Source organism: Tetrao urogallus (assembly GCF_951394365.1).
Source record: "Tetrao urogallus genome assembly, chromosome: 1".
NCBI classification, from domain to species: Eukaryota; Metazoa; Chordata; class Aves; order Galliformes; family Phasianidae; genus Tetrao; species Tetrao urogallus.
The window spans coordinates 110,733,022-110,752,606 of NC_136813.1; the positions used below are offsets into that span (position 1 = coordinate 110,733,022).

At 41.4% G+C, this 19,585-nt stretch overlaps 1 protein-coding gene across 1 annotated transcript; it reads right to left on the minus strand.

The window, feature by feature from the left end:
* Positions 1 to 5,209: 5,209 nt before the first annotated feature.
* On the minus strand, positions 5,210 to 8,494 carry LOC306952791 (lymphotactin-like; the record flags this gene model as incomplete). Its single annotated transcript, XM_079543547.1, has 3 exons — positions 5,210 to 5,315; positions 5,919 to 6,036; positions 8,425 to 8,494. The coding sequence occupies 3 exons, from the start codon at positions 8,492 to 8,494 to the stop codon at positions 5,210 to 5,212; spliced, it is 294 nt and encodes a 97-aa protein (XP_079399673.1).
* Positions 8,495 to 19,585: the final 11,091 nt, after the last annotated feature.

Genomic DNA, 19,585 nt, shown 5'->3' on the forward strand with positions numbered 1-19,585 from the left:
TCCATAGTAGTTATTCCCCAAAAATTCAAGTGGAAATATAGTGTTGAAAGGAGCCTGTGTTTGTACAGAGACTTCCTTTCTACCTAGTGAATAGCGGTTTCACATAGTTGGTGTTTGTAGTTTGTGTACCATGATGGCTGCTCCAAAAGTAATGTCTTCTCTTTTATTGTGTTGGCTGACAACATCAGAGGCAGATGTTTGTGGTATGACAGCAGAGCTTGAGCCTTCCCACAAACATTTCTTTATATTTTGTTGCTATGTGACAGATGGCAGCAGAGGGGCCATCTGACAAAATGGCACCTGACATGGAAATGTGTATGAAGCAATCCTACAATCAGAAAAAAAAAAAAAAAAAAAAAAAAAAAAGCACCCATTGACGATGTTCTTTGGCAGTTGGTGAACATTTATGGAGACCAGACGGTGGATGTGAGCATAGTGAAGCAGTGGATGGTGTGTTTCGCCAGTGGAGGCAGTGATGTGAAAGACAAGTCATGTTCCAGACAGCTATGGAGTTTTTTAAAGGATGAGAAGCAGGCTCTTGTTTATTGGTGGCAAGAATTCATAGTTAATGGTGGTGACTATGTTGAAAAACTGTGTTTTGTAGCTGAGAGTTTGCACTGTCAAATATTGTGCTCTTCGTGTCTGTTGTAGTTTCCATGGAGATAAATAGGAGGCATTTTTTTTGGAGTAGGCTATATATGTCCTGCTACATTTGATACCGTGTTCAGCTAGCTGCTGTTTGCATTGTTACTTCTGTGTAGGCAGTCCTTGGGAGGTGCTCTTGGGGGTCTTTGCCTAACTGTGTTGGATCTTGTGTCTTTTGTGTGTGTTAGGGCTTTGGGGCACTTTTGACTGCTGCAGAGTTCTTTGTTAACACATCTTTTGCCTGGTATTTTCATGGCATCTTGCATCCACTGGAGGCCAGTCCTCATCTTGCAGCATGCTGTAGTAAGGGACTAGCAGAGAAGCAAAGCTAAGCAGCCGTTATGCTTCTGCTTTCTAACGTGCAGTGCACTGTAGAAGTTTCAGCAAGACCTATCACAGAATCACCCGGGTTGGAAGGGACCTCAAGGATCACGTAGTTCCAACCCCCCTGCCTAGCAGGGCCACCAAACATACACATTTAGATCAGGTTGCCCAGGACCCCGTCCAACCTGGCCTTGAACACGTCCAAGGACGGGGCATCCACAACCTCCCTGGGCAGCCCGTTCCAGGGCCTAACCACTCTCCTCGTAAAGAACTTCCCCCTAACGTCCAACCTAAATCTTCCCTCCTTCAACTTGGATCCATTTCCCCTAGTCCTGCTATTGTCAGCCCTTTTGAAGAGTTTACTCCCCTCCTGGGTGAGGATTTCAAATTAACTTGTTAACCTTTCAAATTAACTTGTAATTGCATACGCCATACAAAACCAGCTAGTCGTATATTGCAGATGCTTACAGCACAGTCCTTGCTGGTTTGATTTCACTGATTCACCTCTGGCCGAGAATGAATCCTGAACTTGTCAGACTGCTGGTGCAATGGTGTTGGGAATTCCAGTCTTCCTTTTGGCTTAAAGACCTGTGTATCTCGTTGTTGTGCACAGTGAAGCTACCAAGCCAAAAAGTAGCCAGGATAGCTGTGATACGGAGTTTAATTTCTGGTGGTATCTATTTTAATGCAAATAAGAAAGGGATTAACGTGAGCCCCTTTTAATGGAGTTTGTGTTGCTATCTAGTGGTCATGTCCCTTTTTGCCAAAATGGCTACTTGTGGTGGGAACGGGTTACATACGAAGAAAATGTGAATTTTGGTGACAGAGAACCACCTCCTTCCTGTCCATTACCTGTTGGCGGCCACCTTGTGAAAGGTTCTTCCTGCTCAAGCCGTGTTGTGGTTGACGTTCTCTGAAGTAAGTTTTATTTTAGCTACTTTTCTGCTGTACTGCGCTACCTCGATTTTGAATATTGTACGTAAAGTGCCCCGCAGAGACACAGAATAGCAAGGTTAACTCTTTGACCAGGAAATTACTGAAAGAAAAAGAGAGCATGCATTCGGGAAAAGATATTCTTGTTAATGGAAATGGGAATGAGGTGCCCCAACCACCCCAGGCTGTGTAAGTCAGCAGTCACTCTCAGTGATATCTTTAGAAACAGCTCTGGAAGGGGCACTGCACATTCACTTTGTGGAATGGCATTCATCAAAGCTTTCCTACTTTCTCCTGGCCTCCGGGCAGCTCAGTCTGATACCACAAAGTGCGTGGGCACCTGACGAAAAGTGGGGAAGACACTGCAGGACATAATCATCTCCACAAGTCACACTGGGAATCATGCCTTTTTTGTGGGGGCAGAAATAGACAGCCACAGGGAAGTTTGTGGGGCTTCAAAACAAAACATTTTGGAGAGTTTGCAGATTTGTTTCTGGTGTGGCAGAGGACAAATGATTGAGTTGTTTCAAACATTGTTGCCCGCTGCTCTGCCGTGTGTATTTGGAGAGTCCCCTCTGACAAAAGGAACCACAGTTCTTACAAAAGGAGTCAAAGAAAATCAATGTTCATATTACTGGACTATGTCTAGCAGAGGATGAGCAGAAACAGAAGCAGTCACCATGTTCCCTACCTCACTTGGGGAAGAAATGAGTGGGCAGGCAGGTGCAAGGAGGTCATCAGGGCAACCACAGCTCCAGATCTTCAAAGGTACCTTGGAGCCTCCTATTTTTTCTAAGGAACGTGGCCCTTACTTGCCTCCAACACAGTGGCAGCACTCTAGGTCTTCATTTTGTTCTTGCCTTTTTGTGTGTGTGTGTGTGTGTGTGTGTGTGAGAAGAGGTTTTAGTACTATTTTCCAGAAGCAGTTTGAGAGCCTCTGGGAAAAGAACTAGGCAGGAGCAGTACTAGTACAAATAAACCTTGAGGTTATATGTAGCTACAGATGACAAAAATAGCACAGACCTGGAACTACAGTAAGGCAGAGAAAGAGAGAGAAGTCTTTGGTGACTTGGAAGAAATAGATGTGGAATGTACTGGCTAGCCACAGTTTTCTCCCAAGAACAGCAGAAGGATCATTACAGATCTTGCAATTTGTAACAAACAAGGTGCAATTAAGGAGGATGATTCATTCTTAGAAGCACTTATTAATTAGTTCATGAACTGTGATGAAGATGAGCAGATATAAAATATTAATTTCTGTGTGATGTTTAATTAATATATCCTCAAGTTACGGTTCTCAAAATAAAAAATAATATTTTCAACTAAAGCTTAATTCTGTGATAAGATTCTACTGAGTACGAGCTTTAAAGTCCTGCTTGCCAGAATAGTATTTTAAGTCAGTTCTGCTCTCATAAGTGGGAGCGGGTTGTATTTGTCTGAGACAACATACCACAGAGATACTTTCAAAGGTAACCTTGTTTTGTAGACTGCTAATGTTCTGATAATGGTGAAGAGAACATAAGTGATTCTGTTGTCTACAGTATGAGGGACTGGAGTCTTCTCTTAGGCAATTCAAAATGATGGAAAGCTGATTTATATGTTGGCATGTTCCAGAAACATCTCAGTACTGCTTTAAACCTGTAAAGCTCTTCTTACTAGGCCTGTTGTAAGATTTGTTCTATGTTCTAGTGCAGATACTGAGGACTTCATCTCTGTTGTGCAGTGTGATGTATGCAGTCATCCTTTTTCCTACCTGAGCAGTAGCACTGCTTTAAAACCTTCTGTCCTGCATAATGAAATGTGAACGCATTTCCCTTCATAGGACTGAGCCATGGCGAGACGTGAGCCACAGGAGAGAAATTCTATGTGCAAATCTGACCAGAGCTGGAAGCACTCAGGGCTGGCTTTTAGAGGAACGTGATCTTATTTCTGTAGCGTTGTTTGGGTGTGCTGTAATTTCATGTGTATCGCTGAGAGGTTCTGTAATGAAAAGCCCGTGTTTTAGGCACAATACAGGCTACATGCACGTGGGTAATACAGTGGAAAGTTTGTGCCTGAAGTCTCTGTGCTTATAGCTGTCCTCCAGCGCTCAAGTTCTCTGCACACCAGTTTTCTCTCTTTACCCAGAGCTCCTGTGTATTTGCTTCTGATAATGTGAGGGTCGTCATTGGGTTGTTTGAGGCGTGACTTGAAGTACCCAAACTTTTGATGAGGTGTTGTCTCATGTAAAGGGTTTTACAGCTGAAATATGATATAGGAAGCCCAGAGTCAGATTGTTTGAGGGGGAAGCAGTGTCAGCTCTTGCTGGCTTGCCCAAATGACTTCACTGTTGAGCTGTCAACGCAGTACGTGTTTCAACAGTCCACACTACATGCAAGCAGACAAATGTATGGTCTGATTTGAGGCTTCGAGTAACTTTATTAAAAGTATTGAAATTCATTAGTAGAATATATTGAGTTTAAAACGTCAGTAGACATGTACAAATACTTTGTTTTCTGGGCAGGGAATTCGTATGAGTGGGTGAAGCACTGACTCCAGCCGTGGTTTGTTCTTGCTTATTCCAAGATTCCTTATTTTTCCCGAGTTCTGTTTCAAATGAAGGTGTAACTGAAATAACCTAATGAATGTCAGAGAGTAGGATAAGTCTTCCCAAGTACGAGTCTGACTAGCATTGCATTCTTAAACTTGCCCTGAATTTGCTCCAGTCATCCCTTGGTGAAAGTACACATACATCTCCATGACCTGAGTCTAAAATCAGAGCTAACAGTGCAATAATACATGTACGAATAGAAAGCCCAAGGATCTCCTTGTGAATACTCCACTGCTCAGGTGATTGCCTGACACTATTTCTTATAGTTTATGAAAGTTTGAGTAAAATATAAAATCATATAGAGCCTTCTGAATCTCGGCACACAATGCAGAACATTGGCCCCCCATCATTCTGGAGGGCTGCTCTTTTCCATCTCTGTGAGAAGTGATTTTCTTCCCTAAAACATGTCAAACCATCTGTGGATTACCCTTAAATCCTATACAAGTTATGACAGCAAAGATGAGAAGATACCTACATTCAGTTATAAATAAATATTGACAAGCATTTCAGACAATTAGTGGTGTAACAGAGTGCAGCTATAACAAGAAGTCAGCAGACATTCAACCAGTGATTAATAGATTCTTGCGAGTCCACTTTTGTTCAGACAATTTATTGCCAGGAGGAGTTACAAGTGGATACCAAGGCTTTCTTCCCTGTTGTATGTGGCAGTGATGACTCTTCCATTTTGTTGGCCTCAGGTGCCTGCCAAGGACAGGATTATCTTCTTCTGTTAGTACTTCTTCGGTCTATTTTTTTCATAGCTAACCGCACCCATTTCTGATCTGGGTGCACACAGATGTTGATACCATTTGTGGTGGTAAACCTGCAGGGGAATGAAAGCCAGGCACCCATTAAGTTCTGGTCTCCAAAGCCAGCTTTGCTGTTCTGTGGTTTTTTTTTTGTTGTTGTTTTTGTTTTTTTTACTGCAGACATGAGGACGAGTGTGGTAAAACCGTATCACATGCTAGTGTTTAAAATGGTTGCTTGGCAGCTAGCAATATCAGTTCCTTATTCATGGCATGGGTAAGCATGCATGCTGATAATTAATTTAAAATGTAGCATTCCTTATAATCTGAGAATTTATGTGAAATTGTGATGCTGAGTTCTTTCCTAGGAATAGGTGTCCTGGATTTGATTAGAAACTACATGTGCAATACAGAGGCCAAACACATCTCCTACCAGGCGTTACAGTTATTCTGCCAGCTTTCATGAGCAACATTTGTCTTCAGACTCTCTGTTATTCCACCTTTTGCCTCTCCCCTTCAGGGTAGGTGAATGGCTCCTTCACAGGGAACTAGAACAGTGACCTGAATGAGCCTGAGTCTGCAAGCTGGGCTGTGATGTGTCTTCTGATACCTTTTCCCTTTTTGATGGAAGCTTGTTTGCATAGTTGAGTTTGGAAGTGGGCTGTGCATTAGGTACTTACACGACAGCTTCTACTGGAACTTTCTGCTTTTCATAGCTGATGATGCTTCTGATGTCCACTTTCTGTGCAGACAGATTTACACAGGAGAATTTGCGCATTGACTGACTTGCAACGCTCCCTGCAAGGGGAAGAACAGATGATTGACAAAGGCAGTCAATACTTTATTCACATTTTAACCACAAAACTAAATTAAACTCTAAGCTATGAGCTCCAGCTGATTTCCAGCTATGGTTTGAATGTGAGCGTCTCATGAATGTGCAGACAATTCCAGTGATACAAGAGAGCTCAAGGTGTCTTTTGTGACACATCCTACTGTCTCTAAAATGTCACTGGAATCTTCGTGTTAAATCATCGTACATATTGGTGCCCGTATGAAGTAGTGCATCTTTACTGGATAGATTTTGAAATATCATCTGAATGTGGTTCAGCATTACTGTCCCTGCTATCCATGTGAAGGAAAAGTAAGTAAAGCTTCTTCTTTCTCAATGGGCATCCAAAGCTAGCATTTAAAAACACACCAAAACACTTCGATACACATATACTAACTTTTGAAAGGTAGGAGATTGATCTGGCAGAATGCTGACTGCATTGCACGCTTGCTGCAAATCTAGTATCAGACCTAGTAGAGTGCTAACCAATCCCCTCCTTCCTCCAACATTTGCACGTGTTTCAGGGAAATGCAGTTGTGTTTAATAACTAGGACGTATTCTGTGGAACGTTCTCTGCACAGCTGTGACATTACATAGTGGCAATAAGAAATGGCTGCTTAAGTGAAGCACATATATATTACTGGAAGCTTCTGCTTTTGGTTTTCCTTCACCCATCAAAGATAGATAGGTTTGGAAAGGCACAACAGGACAAAGAGAACATGACTATATTCTGAGGTTTCTTCTTGAGGAATGTATAGAGAAGCTGGCTTGAGAAGCCCAAAAGTAGTTCAGGTACCATTTGCTAACCGTCACATCTTCCTTGGATAGTCTTACTATCTGTCAGCTTTTTTTAAAATTTGAAATAATTGCAATGTGCATTCAGCAAACACAGCCTGCAGAGATGCTGCAGCATGGCCAGTGCATGGGTGCTGGCAGAACTGCTGACTCTTGGGGTTTTGTTTGGCTGAAGAAGATTCTACTGTGCTTGCATTAGTCACAAGCAGTGCCGTATGTTTTTTGCAGTTCAGTACAAGAACATACCTTACCACAGCCCTCAAATTGCTTTTGTAAAATGTAGCATTAAAGAGCTCAAAGGTAGTTGGACGGTTTTTATAATCCCTGAAAATATCCCTTATACTACAGCCTTAGTATCCCTTCTACTGCATCATTTCCAGGAAAAATGAATAAAAAATAACGCAAAGAATACCTGCAGAGCTTCTCTAAAACTGAGAACAAAACCAAACCACGTATCCTGGAGCATGGCAGTACGAACTGTCAGTTGGTAGCACTTAGCCACGTGTTGCTGAGATGAACAGCAGCAGCATTAATCAAACTATGAGAATGTAGAAAGATCCAGCTCTAGAGGCACTAAGATATCATACTCAGCGTGTGGATACGTCGTTTTATGAATGCTTAGCAGGTCTCAGTTTGGTTTTCATGTGGTTTTGTGATGTGTTTTTATATTTGCGTGCTTTTGTGGGTTTGCAGATGGCTTGCATGAGTGTTTTCCGTGATTTTTCTGAGCTCTTTTGCCTGAAGCTAATTGTGTAAGTGTGCTACATGTAGTACGTTTACATGATACACATGGCCTAATCCAGAAGCCATGGACATAGACATCACTAGTTGTAAACTCATTCAGTATGAGACTAATAAACATGGTTCATTTCACTGCACGTAAGTGATCTCCAACAAGATATTAAATTATATGAAACCTGGAGGAGAGAAAACCTTGTATAAATACCCTGTTTTCTTTGCATTTTTTTGTTCTTATCTGTTCACTCCAAAATACTTGTTTAGAAAGAAGGAAATATTCAACATGCAGAACTGGAATAACTTCTAACATCTCAGGGCATCAAAATTGTTCATGAGTTTAAATAAAAATTGAGATAATATATGTAATAGAATCACAAAATTGAGCTGGAGGGAACTTAGGGACCATTAAAGGCCATCTAGTCCAACTCCCTGCAATGAACAGGGACACCTACAGCTACATCAGGTTGCTCAGAGCCCTTTCTAGTCTGACCTTGAACGTCTTCAAGGACGGGGCATCTGTCACATTGCATTGCATCTTCAAGCTTTCACGGTTTTGAGAGAGAAGGCACAGAAACTCTGTAAGGATTATAAGGCATAGAAAACTCTCCTGGCATTGAGGTAGAAGCCAACCTACTAATCAACACAACATCAGATGAAATCTCCCATAAATCTCCTTCTGCTTTAGCACCTTTCCTTGCAGCTCTAATTCGGATTTCTTGCAAGTTTGATCACATGCATCAGCTCTGCGTGAGAATGAATCCTGCCTGACTCTTCAGACCAATAGTGCAGTGAGGAGCAATTCCTTTCTTAGGTTGTACACTTACCTTCTGCCTTGTGCAGAGCAAAGACGCCAAGCCAGACTGTGACCAGGATAACTGTGGTGTGGAGTTTCATTGCTGGTGGCTTCTCTCGAGGCAGAGAAGAAAGTGGTTATGGTGAGGCACCTCTCACGGAGCTTATATATTGTTGTTCAGTGGTCAGTTCTTGTGTTCACTCTTGGGGCGTCATGGTGGGGTTGAGTGCAAGTGGAAAAAATTGAGTGTCAGTACTTTTTCTGGTGACAGAACCACCTCCTTTCCCCACCCATCCTTCACTAGCCCCCCTGTGAAGGCTTTTCCTGCTCAAACCCCACTGTGGTTGCACTTGCTTCTGTGCTGCAAGTTGGGTTCATTTCAAGCTGCAAAAAGTGAGAGCTCTTGCTCTGTAGTGGAAACCTTTAAAAAATGTTCCTGTACTTTCATGCCTCAAGATACATTGCTGCAGCTAAGGCTGACCACAGAGGTACAGAATAACATTCAGGCTTACCACTTTGACCAGTGGACTGCTTGAAAAGGGAATTGTGAGCAAATGGATGATGGAAACAGGAACAATTTGGCTTTTTCCGTAGTAGCCGTAGATTGTTCATCACTTTAATGTATAACTTAAGATGCAGCTTTGGAGTGCTGTCAATCCCATGTCATGTGTGTGTTTTAGCTTGCCAAATCTTCTGTTTTCTCTGCAATTTCGATTCAAAGCAGATACAACGAATGCTCTGGAAAAAGAAGAATGAGCTTACTGTTATAGAGAGCCAGTTCCACTCTCCTGCTAGCCTTCAAGATCTATGTTACAGTGGCCTCAAAGAGGAATAAGAATTCATTAAGCCTAAGTCTTTTCATATTACACTCTGTTACAAAGAAAGGAGATAGAAAAATAACCAAGCCATCAGGCACAGTTCACAGGAGAGAGGAAAAAGGTTCACTACGCTTCTGTGTAAACGTGGTGTCAGTAGCAGGCCTGTCAACTTGTTTTTCCATTTATGCCTCTGTCAGAGGTGTCCTTTTACACGGTCTGTGCAGTCAAATTACCCTGTGCTGTGTGTCCTTCCTATGCTGTGGTCAGGTGGTCTTAGACAGCATTGTTGCGTGTCAGAGGTTTTGCATGTTTTCCTAGCATGCTGTGAAACTCCAGGCACCACATGTGGCAGGACCTGAGCTGACATCGTTATCTGGAGCCTCTGAGGAGAAGTCTTCCTTCCCACTAGAGAAGCCACACTTTTCACGCCTTCAGAGACCCAGCTGGGCCTGGTATCAATAGGTGAGAACCAGGTGCCTGATGCATGAGACAGAAGGCAGTGGTTTAGAACAGCTGTCAGCACAGTGCCTGGAGCAGATGGGAGTCTGTTGTTTCCTCTCAGCAAGCTACTTCCAGCTTTTCAAGTTCTTGGTCACCTCAGTCTAAATTGCTCTACAGGGGGAAGTACAGTCCTTCCCCAAGATTGCTCAGAAAAATTAAGATGGAGCAAAGAAGTGAGCTCACGTGTTTGGCTCCTACGTTGTAGTGGCTGACCTGTAAGACCAGGAACAACTTGTAGCTCTTACAGCTTCTTTAAGAACATGCTGCTTGGTTTACTGGCCCATACATGCACAATATTTGTTCCTTACAGTTTGATTCTTTCATCTGTGTTATGCAATCTAAGGAAAATTAATGGAAAAAGTAGATTGTAAGCAGATGTAAGATACTTGCTGCTTGGTTTGAATGGCTGTTAAATCTACCTGTAATACCAACATAAGTTGCACCAAAATGGAAAATTGAACCCAAAGCTTTGAAGCCAAAGCTTCTACCCAGTGCACCTGAAGTCAGTGTGTAATGCCACAGAGAGGAGGAGTAGCACTGACCTGAGCAGTGCTGCTGGGGAAACTTAATGTTAACTCTTTGTCCAAGCACTGCTGCTGAACGCTGCCTGAAATAACTCCTAGGATGAGATATTTCAACTTGTTGGTGTGTGGCAGCTTTGAGACGTAAGGTAGCAACCTTGTCATTGATGACCACATTTTTTTCTGTGCAAAGAGAAGGGATGCTCCCCCACTTCTCACTGGTATGGTGCATACCTGAATATATAGACTCACTGATACTGCACCCACAGCTCTGAGTGAAAGGGTCACCAGCTGTACGGAAAGAGAACCAGCTCAGAAAAAGAGTCCCTTACAATTGCTCTTGCAGTTTGTAGATTCATCCCTGAGGTAGCATTAGAAAGCCTGTTTGTTCTTCATTTTTTTCACCATTCTTGAGGTGGGATGGAAAAATTGCTTTGTGGCAAATTTTCCCGATCTTCATATTTCTTATTTGCTGTGGCCTTCAGGGCTGTCCGGTGAACCTGATTTATGTCCAGTAAAGTCTGTTTTAGAGAAGAGTTTGATAATATGGAGTCCCCAAACCTTGTGAATATTTAGTGATCTCTGATGATGCAATGTTGCATGGAACTCATTTTTCCCCACTTTTCTTTCTAATTTCTTGCTGCTAATTCGTATTAAGAAGAGTACTAATAAGTTCCCACTGGACATTTCCTATTACTGCTTCTCAGCTCTAAGTAAGTTGAATGCTAATGATCATTCTCCTGGGTGTGATTGACTCTTGTGTGGTTCACCTAACATAGGATGCTTTCAGAGCTTGCTGGAGTGAAAAGATTATTTCTAGCTTATGATAAAGCCATGGATAAGTACGATTGTTTTGATTGTACAGTCTGAATTGTGGATTAAGGTGATTAATTTGACCACGATGCTTCCCAAACTCTTGGCTACAGGTCTAACGTTTTGCACACTACTATAGCTGCCCTTCCCTCTCTGCTGTATCTCATGGGTAACAAGTGTCCTTTTTGGCTAGAGAGAGCAGATGCCTACAGTGGATATTCAGTGGATAGTGCAGATATGGATGTACAGATGTATCAGTACCTAACCTTTGGAGCCTTCACATCTATAGAAAATAACAGGCCTTAAATTCATATCTTAGGCTTCTTATAAAATGCAGGGAGAAAACCAGTCACCTACAACTGAAGGCAAGGTTCTGGAATGTGACTAATAAATACCAAAATTAAGACCTTTAGGGTTGCAGGAACAACCGTTTCTGACTGGGGTCTGCAGCCTTGAGGCTTTTCCTAGAGTGCTACTCAAGCTGTTTCCCAGAGCTCGGCCGGCTTGGCATGTTGCAGTGGGGCACTAGTCTGTGCTGTCCACGTGTTTTGGGTTAGAGCTTATTCAAGATGTTTAAGAGAGAATTTCAAACTTTTCCTCCACACAGAGACTCAAGATGCTCAAGGGTTCTCCACAGCCATTCAGCAATTCAAAATGAAATGAATAGGCTTATATATTCCCATACTCCAGAAATATCTCAGCATTGCTTTCAACCTGTAAAGCTCATCTTACTGGGCTTCCCATAACATCTATTTTTTCTAGTGTAGTTGCTGGGAACTTCAGTAGGATAACGTTATACATAATGGAGGCTCAATAGCTTGCCTTGGCTCTGTTTTGTAGTGTAGTCTTTATGAGTTTATTTCACTCTTTATGAGTGAAATAATATGCTGTGGTTGCAAGGAGCTGTTCTGGCTTATTCAGCAAGCATGAATTTACTCAAAGAGCTGTTGTTTTGCACAACAAACCCCATCCTTCCACACCTCTAGCAATGGCCGGTATGATGCAGGCATTCTGTCACAAGGTGCAATTACAGCTGGAGAGTTATATTAACATTCCATAGTAGTTATTCCCCAAAAATTCAAGTGGAAATGTAGTGTTGAACGGAGCCTGTGTTTGTACAGAGACTTCCTTCCTACCTAGTGAATAGCGGTTCCACATAGTTGGTGTTTGTAGTTTGTGTACCATGATGGCTGCTCCAAAAGTAATGTCTTCTCTTTTATTGTGTTGGCTGACAACATCAGAGGCAGATGTTTGTGGTATGACAGCAGAGCTTGAGCCTTCCCACAAACATTTCTTTATATTTTGTTACTATGTGACAGATGGCAGTAGAGAGGCCATCTGACAAAATGGCACCTGACATGGAAATGTGTATGAAGCAATCCTACAATCAGGAAAAAAAAAAAAAAAAAAAAAGCACCCATTGACGATGTTCTTTGGCAGTTGGTGAACATTTATGGAGACCAGACGGTGGATGTGAGCATAGTGAGGCAGTGGATGGTGTGTTTCGCCAGTGGAGACAGTGATGTGAAAGACAAGTCATGTTCCAGACAGCTATGGAGTTTTTTAAAGGATGAGAAGCAGGCTCTTGTTTATTGGTGGCAAGAATTCATAGTTAATGGTGGTGACTATGTTGAAAAACTGTGTTTTGTAGCTGAGAGTTTGCTCTTATCAGACTGCTGGTGCAATGGTGTTGGGAATTCCTGTCTTCCTTTTGGCTTAAAGACCTGTGTATCTCGTTGTTGTGCACAGTGAAGCTACCAAGCCAAAAAGTAGCCAGGATAGCTGTGATACGGAGTTTAATTTCTGGTGGTATCTATTTTAATGCAAATAAGAAAGGGATTAACGTGAGCCCCTTTTAATGGAGTTTGTGTTGCTATCTAGTGGTCATGTCTCTTTTTGCCAAAATGGCTACTTGTGGTGGGAGCGGGTTACATACGAAGAAAATGTGAATTTTGGTGACAGAGAACCACCTCCTTCCTGTCCATTACCTGTTGGCGGCCACCTTGTGAAAGGTTCTTCCTGCTCAAGCCGTGTTGTGGTTGACGTTCTCTGAAGTAAGTTTTATTTTAGCTACTTTTCTGCTGTACTGCGCTACCTCGATTTTGAATATTGTACGTAAAGTGCCCCGCAGAGACACAGAATAGCAAGGTTAACTCTTTGACCAGGAAATTACTGAAAGAAAAAGAGAGCATGCATTCGGGAAAAGATATTCTTGTTAATGGAAATGGGAATGAGGTGCACCAACCACCCCAGGCTGTGTAAGTCAGCAGTCACTCTCAGTGATATCTTTAGAAACAGCTCTGGAAGGGGCACTGCACATTCACTTTGTGGAATGGCATTCATCAAAGCTTTCCTACTTTCTCCTGGCCTCCGGGCAGCTCAGTCTGATACCACAAAGTGCGTGGGCACCTGAGGAAAAGTGGGGAAGACACTGCAGGACATAATCATCTCCACAAGTCACACTGGGAATCATGCCTTTTTTGTGGGGGCAGAAATAGACAGCCACAGGGAAGTTTGTGGGGCTTCAAAACAAAACATTTTGGAGAGTTTGCAGATTTGTTTCTGTAAATCCAGGCTGTCAGCTGAAGTACTGAGATCTCTTAAATGATTTTTGAGATGAAATAAGCCAGTTATAGTCTACTAAAGTCTTTTGTTGCAGTCATAAAGCTTTTTTCCAATATCTTCTCTGTCAACTATTTCTTATGGTTATAGATTTAAAGGCTGAATTTCATTCACTGTGAGTAGTCGCAAAAGGGAGGAATGAGAAAAGACTGAGTTTAAAAGTGAAGTTTATCCTAGTTTTTTTCCCTCCAATTGAAAGGAGGGGAACTTTTCATTTAACAAGTTAAATCCAAACCTATAAAATACATGTCTTAAACCAAAATTCTTACACTGTTAATTTTTAAAAGCAACTTAGTAGATCAATGAGATCTAGTGAATATTAAGATATTCAATATATCTTTTTATGTAGAAAATCAGGAAGTAAAATCTTTAGTTACAAATTTCAGCTTTATCAAAAAAAAGACAATAGTCAGAAGAGTTTTATCTCACCTAAATTTAGTCATCAAAAAAGTGGGTGTAAGTGCATCAGTGTCACTCTTTAGCCAACAGAATGAAATTGTAGATTTTAGGCTATTATCTGAAATCTCTGATTTGATCAATCTTGAGTTTAGTCTGAGAATTAGATCCTTTCATCATCTTGGAAACATCTCTTTTTCTTTGACTTTGGGAGAGAGTTTAGCATTTCAGACTGTAGCTATCAGCATTTGTTGAAGTGACTACACACTAACATTTCTCAAGGCTATTCCTGTGTAATTACTAGGCTTTGAGCTGGACTGAATTTCAATCCAGTTTTAATCCATTCATGAAGCCATCCTCCATAGTGGATGACTTTGCAAATTGGAAAACAGATGAAAAAAATATTAAAAATCACTTTAAGGTATTGTGAGTTATAAAACGTTCAATGGGACTCCGTTTTTCTTCTTGATACAAACTATGACTAAAAGTATCAGTTACTATGCAGTAAATAATTACCAGATAACTTTTTTCTAGCATGGTAACAATCTTGAAATGGAGGTCTGCCATATTTTACAAGTCCTCATGAAAGATGCTGTGCTAGAAGGCCTTAATAAATCAAACCCCATCAGTCCAGGACACTAAAAAGGGCACCCTAAGGATAGTATCACATGAATTGGCAGCTCATGCTGTGGCAATTCCTGTTCAGAGTTTGTTTATTGGTAGGATTATGCCTGGAATCAGATTGGAGCCCTAGTAACAGTCATTTTCTTATCGCACAGCACAGAAAGATGCTAAGCAATGTAGGTCACCAACACTGAGGATAAGGTAACTCTACCAGTCTCAGAGTGGCTGGCTTGTGGGAGCTGGCAGCAGGATGGAAATCATGCAGCAGTTGTTTGGAAAGAAAGATTTTCCCCCCTGAGAAACCTACTTGAAGGCTCAGGAAACAAGAGACAAAGGGGAAGTTTTCAGATCTGTCTCAGTTATTGGGATACTAAAAGTAAAATGGCTTTTATGGCCTTTTCCCTCCTTGATTTTAGAGACTGTTTTCTGTGATCTCTTTGAAGGAACAGAGCAGAGGAAAGAAGTGGAACTCCAACCAGAGCACATGCTCTGGAAATGTCTCAAATGAACTTCTTGAATTTGGGACGTTTGTTTAAATTGCAATCACATACTTGGTATTGGGATAGTTACTCACTGTTTCAAAAACATGCTTTTCAGCCTTCCTGAAGATCAGGTGAATGGTTTGCTCTAGTCATGCTCTATATGAGATCTCTTACAGCCTGATGTATACTCTCTCTAACTATGGTGAAATGATTAGCAGAAGAGTTTGCTTGCCATACTTTCTTTCCTGTTTGAAATGTTGAAGCATGCAGGCAGATTGTACAAATGTGGAAACACTGTTTTTTGTTAGTGTGAACCTGTGGGCTCAATTTTTTTTATGTTTTCTTGACCAGACAGTTAGAAGGATTAGGAAAAATAGTTCTTCTTCACTACTTGGGCATTAGATGCATTCTGTTTCTTCTATGCTGCTTTTAACTCCTAATTGAAATGGGGAAGGTAAACAATGCCATGAAAACAGAATATTTCTGAAATCTGTGCAGCTTCTGTAGGAGCTGTCTCAACAGGTCTGTTCCCTTATTCTCAGATCTCCTAAACCAAAGTACAAGTTGAAGGCATGGATGGCTTGATAGGAAGGGGTGGGAAACAGCAGACATAAATAGCTCTTAGTAAGTGCACAGACATCACAACAGGCAGAAAGAGAAAACAGCAGAGTGCCCTTGAAACAGGATGAGTATTGCTGCAAGAAGGGCCTTATTCATACCTAGAGAGCAGACAAGTTGACTGGAGTGAGCAGCAATGATGCCCATTGTAGCACTATGCATTCTTACCACTCCATGGAAATCAAATGCCCAGCTAAAACTTGCATTCTGAATTACTGACAACCACTAGCAGTGTACTGGTGTTACTGGTTCCTAAAAATTCACTAGTGGAAGCTTAGGACCTCTAGGTTTGCAGCACATCTTTTAAGCCTCTACTACCTCAAGGGAATGAGAAACTTGCCCTAAGACGCATGCAACAAACAGAGGCAATAACTCAAGGGAGAAAGTGAGTATTTAAAAGACTTCAGAAAAACACAATGGCAGCTAATACATATTGCTTTCTCTGCAACAACCCCTCACCACTGCTCTTCTATTTGTTATTTCCCTACCTTTCCCCTCGCCTTCTACTGTACTGGCTTACCATAAAATTTGAATTAGTGTCTTCTGCAGCAAACCTCAGTAACTTGGGTTAAGTAACTAATTCATTTCTGATTTAAATACAGGGTTTGAGTTTCCAAAATCCATGTGATGCATTGCTTCACAGGGAAGAGAAAAGGAAAATATTTGTATCTCCTCAATTACTGTGAACATCATGTCATGGAACAGTATTTGGCAGAGTAGCCTCACTGATGCATTAATATCTGTACAGAAATACTTCTCTTTTTCTTACATAGAGTCTTGACCAACCTGTTAAAATATGATCAACTCGTGAAAACACAAATAATGGAGACTGAAGGTATGCAAAAAAACATGATCAAGGAATCAGCTCATCACTGAGAGTTTGAGATTGTTATAATGATGCTTTCAGTGAGAGCTGGTTGTTACTGTAAATTTATCTTTCCAATTCCATAATTATAAACAGTGAAAACAGTATCACTGCAGTTACAAAAATTTGCTGCCCAAGAATTTTTTATGCAAAAAGCCACCATGCACAGACAGAGTGTGTCCTTACCCTCTCTGAAGATGGTGATGCTATAAATGTTTAGTGTACTTGAGTCCACCGTGTTGTCTGCTGTTTTTTTCTCTGCTAAAGGTCTTTTCAAAGAACATCCCTTCTGTCCCTTTGGTGTGGCAGAAGACAAATGGTTGTTTCAAACATTGTTGCCCGCTGCTCTGCCGTATGTATTTGGAGAGTCCCCTCTGACAAAAGGAACCACAGTTCTTACAAAAGGAGTCAAAGAAAATCAATATTCATATTACTGAACTATGTCTAGCAGAGGATGAGCAGAAACGGAAGCAGTCACCATGTTCCCTACCTCACTTGGGGAAGAAATGAGTGGGCAGGCAGGTGCAAGGAGGTCATCAGGGCAACCACAGCTCCAGATCTTCAAAGGTACCTTGGAGCCTCCTATTTTTTCTAAGGAACGTGGCCCTTACTTGCCTCCAACACAGTGGCAGCACTCTAGGTCTTCATTTTGTTCTTGCCTTTTTGTGTGTGTGTGTGTGTGTGTGTGTGTGAGAAGAGGTTTTAGTACTATTTTCCAGAAGCAGTTTGAGAGCCTCTGGGAAAAGAACTAGGCAGGAGCAGTACTAGTACAAATAAACCTTGAGGTTATATGTAGCTAGAGATGACAAAAATAGCACAGACCTGGAACTACGGTAAGGACAGGGGTGAAATAGGCAGAGAAAGAGAGAGAAGTCTTTGGTGACTTGGAAGAAATAGATGTGGAATGTACTGGCTAGCCATAGTTTTCTCCCAAGAACAGCAGAAGGATCATTACAGATCTTGCAATTTGTAACAAACAAGGTGCAATTAAGGAGGATGATTCATTCTTAGAAGCACTTATTAATTAGTTCATGAACTGTGATGAAGATGAGCAGATATAAAATATTAATTTCTGTGTGATGTTTAATTAATATATCCTCAAGTTACGGTTCTCAAAATAAAAAATAATATTTTCAACTAAAGCTTAATTCTGTGATAAGATTCTACTGAGTACGAGCTTTAAAGTCCTGCTTGCCAGAATAGTATTTTAAGTCAGTTCTGCTCTCATAAGTGGGAGCGGGTTGTATTTGTCTGAGACAACATACCACAGAGATACTTTCAAAGGTAACCTTGTTTTGTAGACTGCTAATGTTCTGATAATGGTGAAGAGAACATAAGTGATTCTGTTGTCTACAGTATGAGGGACTGGAGTCTTCTCTTAGGCAATTCAAAATGATGGAAAGCTGATTTATATGTTGGCATGTTCCAGAAACATCTCAGTACTGCTTTAAACCTGTAAAGCTCTTCTTACTAGGCCTGTTGTAAGATTTGTTCTATGTTCTAGTGCAGATACTGAGGACTTCATCTCTGTTGTGCAGTGTGATGTATGCAGTCATCCTTTTTCCTACCTGAGCAGTAGCACTGCTTTAAAACCTTCTGTCCTGCATAATGAAATGTGAACGCATTTCCCTTCATAGGACTGAGCCATGGCGAGACGTGAGCCACAGGAGAGAAATTCTATGTGCAAATCTGACCAGAGCTGGAAGCACTCAGGGCTGGCTTTTAGAGGAACGTGATCTTATTTCTGTAGCGTTGTTTGGGTGTGCTGTAATTTCATGTGTATCGCTGAGAGGTTCTGTAATGAAAAGCCCGTGTTTTAGGCACAATACAGGCTACATGCACGTGGGTAATACAGTGGAAAGTTTGTGCCTGAAGTCTCTGTGCTTATAGCTGTCCTCCAGCGCTCAAGTTCTCTGCACACCAGTTTTCTCTCTTTACCCAGAGCTCCTGTGTATTTGCTTCTGATAATGTGAGGGTCGTCATTGGGTTGTTTGAGGCGTGACTTGAAGTACCCAAACTTTTGATGAGGTGTTGTCTCATGTCAAGGGTTTTACAGCTGAAATATGATATAGGAAGCCCAGAGTCAGATTGTTTGAGGGGGAAGCAGTGTCAGCTCTTGCTGGCTTGCCCAAATGACTTCACTGTTGAGCTGTCAACGCAGTACGTGTTTCAACAGTCCACACTACATGCAAGCAGACAAATGTATGGTCTGATTTGAGGCTTCGAGTAACTTTATTAAAAGTATTGAAATTCATTAGTAGAATATATTGAGTTTAAAACATTAGTAGACATGTACAAATACTTTGTTTTCTGGGCAGGGAATTCGTATGAGTGGGTGAAGCACTGACTCCAGCCACGGTTTGTTCTTGCTTATTCCAAGATTCCTTATTTTTCCCGAGTTCTGTTTCAAATGAAGATGTAACTGAAATAACCTAATGAATGTGAGAGGGTAGGATAAGTCTTCCCATGCACAAGTCTGAATAGCGTTGCATTCTTAAACTTGCCCTGAATTTGCTCCAGTCATCCCTTGGTGAAAGTACACATACATCTCCATGACCTGAGTCTAAAATCAGAGCTAACAGTGCAATACTACATGTATGAATAGAAAGCCCAAGGATCTCCTTGTGAATACTCCACTGCTCAGGTGATTGCCTGACACTATTTCTTATAGTTTATGAAAGTTTGAGTAAAATATAAAATCATATAGAGCCTTCTGAATCTCGGCACACAATGCAGAACATTGACCCCCCATCATTCTGGAGGGCTGCTCTTTTCCATCTCTGTGAGAAGTAATTTTCTTCCCTAAACATGTCAAACCATCTGCGGATTACCCTTAAATCCTATACTAGTCATGACAGCAAAGATGAGAAGATACCTACATTCAGTTATAAATAAATATTGACAAGCATTTCAGACAATAAGTGGTGTAACA